The 3865-nt window shown below is 34.9% G+C and overlaps 1 protein-coding gene across 1 annotated transcript; it reads right to left on the reverse strand.

Moving 5' to 3' along the window:
• Positions 1 to 2324: 2324 nt before the first annotated feature.
• Positions 2325 to 2960, reverse strand: LOC142180919 (uncharacterized). Its single transcript, XM_075253024.1, has 2 exons — positions 2837 to 2960; positions 2325 to 2746 (listed from the first exon to the last, which is right to left on the reverse strand). Exons 1-2 carry the CDS (start codon positions 2958 to 2960, stop codon positions 2325 to 2327), a joined length of 546 nt encoding a protein of 181 aa, XP_075109125.1.
• Between the last annotated feature and the right edge of the window lie 905 nt (positions 2961 to 3865).

A 3865-nucleotide genomic window follows, 5' to 3' on the forward strand; every position in this document is an offset into this window, starting at 1 on the left:
TCCTCTTGAGCAATTGCCTCTATGTTATGATCAACTTGATCATTCGCTCCTTTTCCTCTTTCGGTAGTTCTTATCCTTGGAACCGATTGGTCTACCATGTTTAAGGCGTGGCCTAGACTCTTTTTCATTATCATACTGTCCAGCTGAGACATCAATTCGAATTGGAGCATTTACAGCTGGAATATGCGATTTAGTAACCCGTGGAAGGTTAGTAAATGCATCTGGCAATTGATTTGCAACATTTTGCATATAAATGATCTTTTGAACTTCTCGTTCACATTGATTTGTACGAGGATCCAAATGAGATAAAGATAATACATTCCAATCTATCCCTTTTTTCACCTGTTTATTTTCTCCCCCTAATGTTGGAAAAATTGATTCATCAAAATGACAATCAACAAATCCGGCTGTAAACAAATCTCCTGTCATAGGCTCCAGATATTTAATAATAGAAGGAGATTCATAACCTACATATACTCCCAACCTTCTTTGGGGGCCCATCTTTGTGTGTTGTGGTGGAGCAATTGGAACATATACCGCACATCCAAAAATTCTTAGATGGGAAATATTTGGCTCCTGACCAAAAACCAACTGTAATGGGGAGACTTCATGATAACTGGTTGGCCTTATGTGCATAAGTGCTGCTGCATGAAAAATAGCATGTCCCCACACTGAAAGGGGAAGTTTTGTCCTCATTAGTAATGGTCTAGCTATTAATTGGAGGCGTTTAATCAATGATTCTACTAGACCATTTTGAGTATGAACATGAGCAACCGGATGCTCAACTTTTATTCCAGTGGCCATACAATAATCAGTAAAGACTTGAGATGTAAATTCACCAGCATTATCAAAACGAATTGTCTTAATTGTATAATCTGGAAATTGTGCTCTTAATCTTATTAGTTGGGCCAACAATCTCGCAAATGCCATGTTACTAGTTGACAATAAGCACACATGTGACCATCTTGTAGATGCGTCTATCAAGACCATAAAATACTTGAATGGTCCACATGGAGGGTGTATAGGCCCACATATATCACCCTGTATACGTTCCAGAAATGCAGGGGATTCAATCCCAACTTTAGCTGATGATGGTTTAATAATCAATTTTCCTTGAGAGCGAGCAGCACAGGAGAATTCCTTAAATTGAAGAATCTTCTTGTTCTTCAATGTGTGTCCATTTGAATTCTCTATTATTCTGCACATCATGTTAGAACTGGGATGGCCCAACCGGTCATGCCAAATGATAAAATCATTAGAAGTAGTAAACTTTTTGTTTACTATGACATGTGATTCAACCACACCAATGTTTGTGTGGTACAACCCAGAAGAAAATGCGGGTAATTTTTCATGCACATATCTTTTACCCGCTTTTATTGTAGTAATATAAAGGTATTCAACCTTTCCTTCGTTTGATGTCTCAACATGATAGTCATTTTGACGAATAGCTTTGAAACTCAACAAGTTTCTTTGAGACTTACTACAATATAATGCATTATCAATAGTTAATATCGTTCCTTCGGGTAATAATAAGGCCGCTCTTCCGGAGCCCTCAATCAACTTTGTACTATCGGATATTGTATTAACATAGGCCTTTTTCATAACCAAATAAGAGAAAAATTTCTTTTCTCTTAATATTGTGTGAGTTGTAGCACTATCCAAAAGACATAAATCTTCATTACTCATCTTGGATCCAATTGAAGACTGGGGAATTTTAATTTCTTCATAAAAAAATAAAATAAAAGTACATCATGAGAAATACGGAAAACAAACATCTCCAACAACAACATAAGACAACTTAAGTACTACTTAAAAATAAAAACAACTTTAGATGAGATAAAAATACTGAAAATAACAACATAATTGCATTCCCCAATAAAATGATCAAACTTTAGTTTTGATCTCCAAAGAAATCTTCAACTTCCAAATGAGTAAGATCATCGAGGCCTTGAAAATCATTATCTTTCAAAGCAAGATTTGTCTCGGCATTGTCATTATTTTTGTTTGAAGGCCCTGCCTCAAAATCATTTTTAAAGGTCAAGTGTGACTCTATTGGGGCATTAGCAGAAGATGCTCCAACATTATTTGTCTTTCTTTTGATGGAGTTTTGATAAAGCCTGACAAAAATGCTCAGGTGCATGACATTCAATTTTCCAATGACCTTTCATGCCACAGTGGTGGCAGTTACCACTTTTTCCTCTTGAAGGATTGTTTTGAGAACCCATATTGTTCTCTCGTTTTCCATGACCACCACGATGACGACTATCATATCGTCTCTTACCATTGCCATACCCACGTACATTCATATGGCCATGATTATTATTCTATCTTTTTCCAGACTTATCACGTCTAGCTGCCATATTTGCTTCAGAAAGCGGAGCTGACCCTGTGGGACGAGCTTCATGATTTTTCAGTAAAAGGGTGTTATGTTGCTCAGCCACCAGAAGGCATGAGATCAATTTAGAATACTTTTTAAAACCCCTTTCACGGTATTGCTGTTGTAATACTATATTTGAGGCATGAAAAGTTGTAAGAGTTTTTTCCCGCAAATCCTCATCATTCATAACTTTCCCACATAATTTCAATTGGGAAATTATTCGAAATACAGCAGAGTTATACTCACTTACGGTTTTAAAATCTTGCAATCGTAAGTGCATCCACTCATATCGAGCCCTTGGCAATACCGTAGCCTTAAGGTGATCATATCTTTCCTTCAGGCCAGTCCATAATTCAAGTGGATCTTTCACTGTTAAATATTCAACCTTCAAACCTTCATCCAAATGATGACGAAGGAAAATCATGGCCTTCGCCTTGTCCTGGCTTGATGCCTCATTACCCTGAGTAATGGTGTTATCAAGGCCTTTAGCGGCTAAGTGAATCTCAGCATCGAGAACCCATGATAGGTAATTCTTTCCAGAAATGTCAAGTGCCACAAACTCAAGCTTTGACAAATTTGACATAGTAAAAACTATCAAAGAAAATAAATGAATTAGAAATAATTAAGATGATAGTGAAAATAAATAAATGGATATAAGCATTACGAATGTTTAAATTGTGTTGCCATATAAAACATATAGTGATAATGATAACATTAATCTATTTATTAGTACTTATGCAGATTTGAGAATGAAAGGTTACGTATTATATCAAACAACAAATTCTATAAATGAAGACAAAATATACATAATAATATAGGTTTAAGGTGATGGATTTTAACGCCAATAACTAGCAATTTATCATGTTTGCCACAGTGTAGTGTGATTCATATTGATTCGTAATGATCACTTGTCATGATAACAATTTGACTTAATTCATACAATACAATACCACTAGAATTGCAAGAAGAGAAGAAGAAATGTAGAAGATAAACTGTTATACCTTTCGGATGAAGAATTGCACTTAACTTTCGACAAGGCTAGAGTCGTGCTGATAACGTGTTAAGAATTGTAGCTCAAAAATAACAATATAGAACAAGGAAAAACAAGTTAAGATATATATAGAGAGAAAGAGAGAAGGAAAAGATTTTCTTCTTCAATTGTGTGTATTTTCCTATCTATTTCAAGGTCTTTATATAGGCATAAAAAGTGAAGAAAATATGTCATGGAATATGTCATTGAACATACAAAATATGTCATTGAATATGTCATTAAGCATTTGAGATGAAAATCATGGAAGAAGAGTAAACATCAACCATAATGTGATATTTACCGTAACAAAAACATTAATGATGAGATTTTTGCGTTTGTGTTCTCATTGAATAGAAAGTAAAAAAATCATGTTAGAAGGATCATTAATTGATATAAAGATGTTTAATACTCTATTAATTTAGAGTCTCTCCGATCCCGAAGCAAAAGTTTAAAGTAGA

The sequence above is a fragment of the Nicotiana tabacum genome, chromosome 5 (genome assembly GCF_000715075.1).
Source record: "Nicotiana tabacum cultivar K326 chromosome 5, ASM71507v2, whole genome shotgun sequence".
In the NCBI taxonomy this organism is placed as follows: Eukaryota; Viridiplantae; Streptophyta; class Magnoliopsida; order Solanales; family Solanaceae; genus Nicotiana; species Nicotiana tabacum.

Excerpts from the sequence above, each read along its gene's own strand:
- LOC142180919 (XM_075253024.1), bottom strand. The coding sequence starts at position 2,960 with ATGTCAAATTTGTCAAAGCTTGAGTTTGTGGCACTTGACATTTCTGGA. Across the intron at positions 2,747-2,836 it reads TGATAACACCATTACTCAGG|TGAAAGATCCACTTGAATTA; the intron begins GTAATGAGGCAT and ends AATATTTAACAG.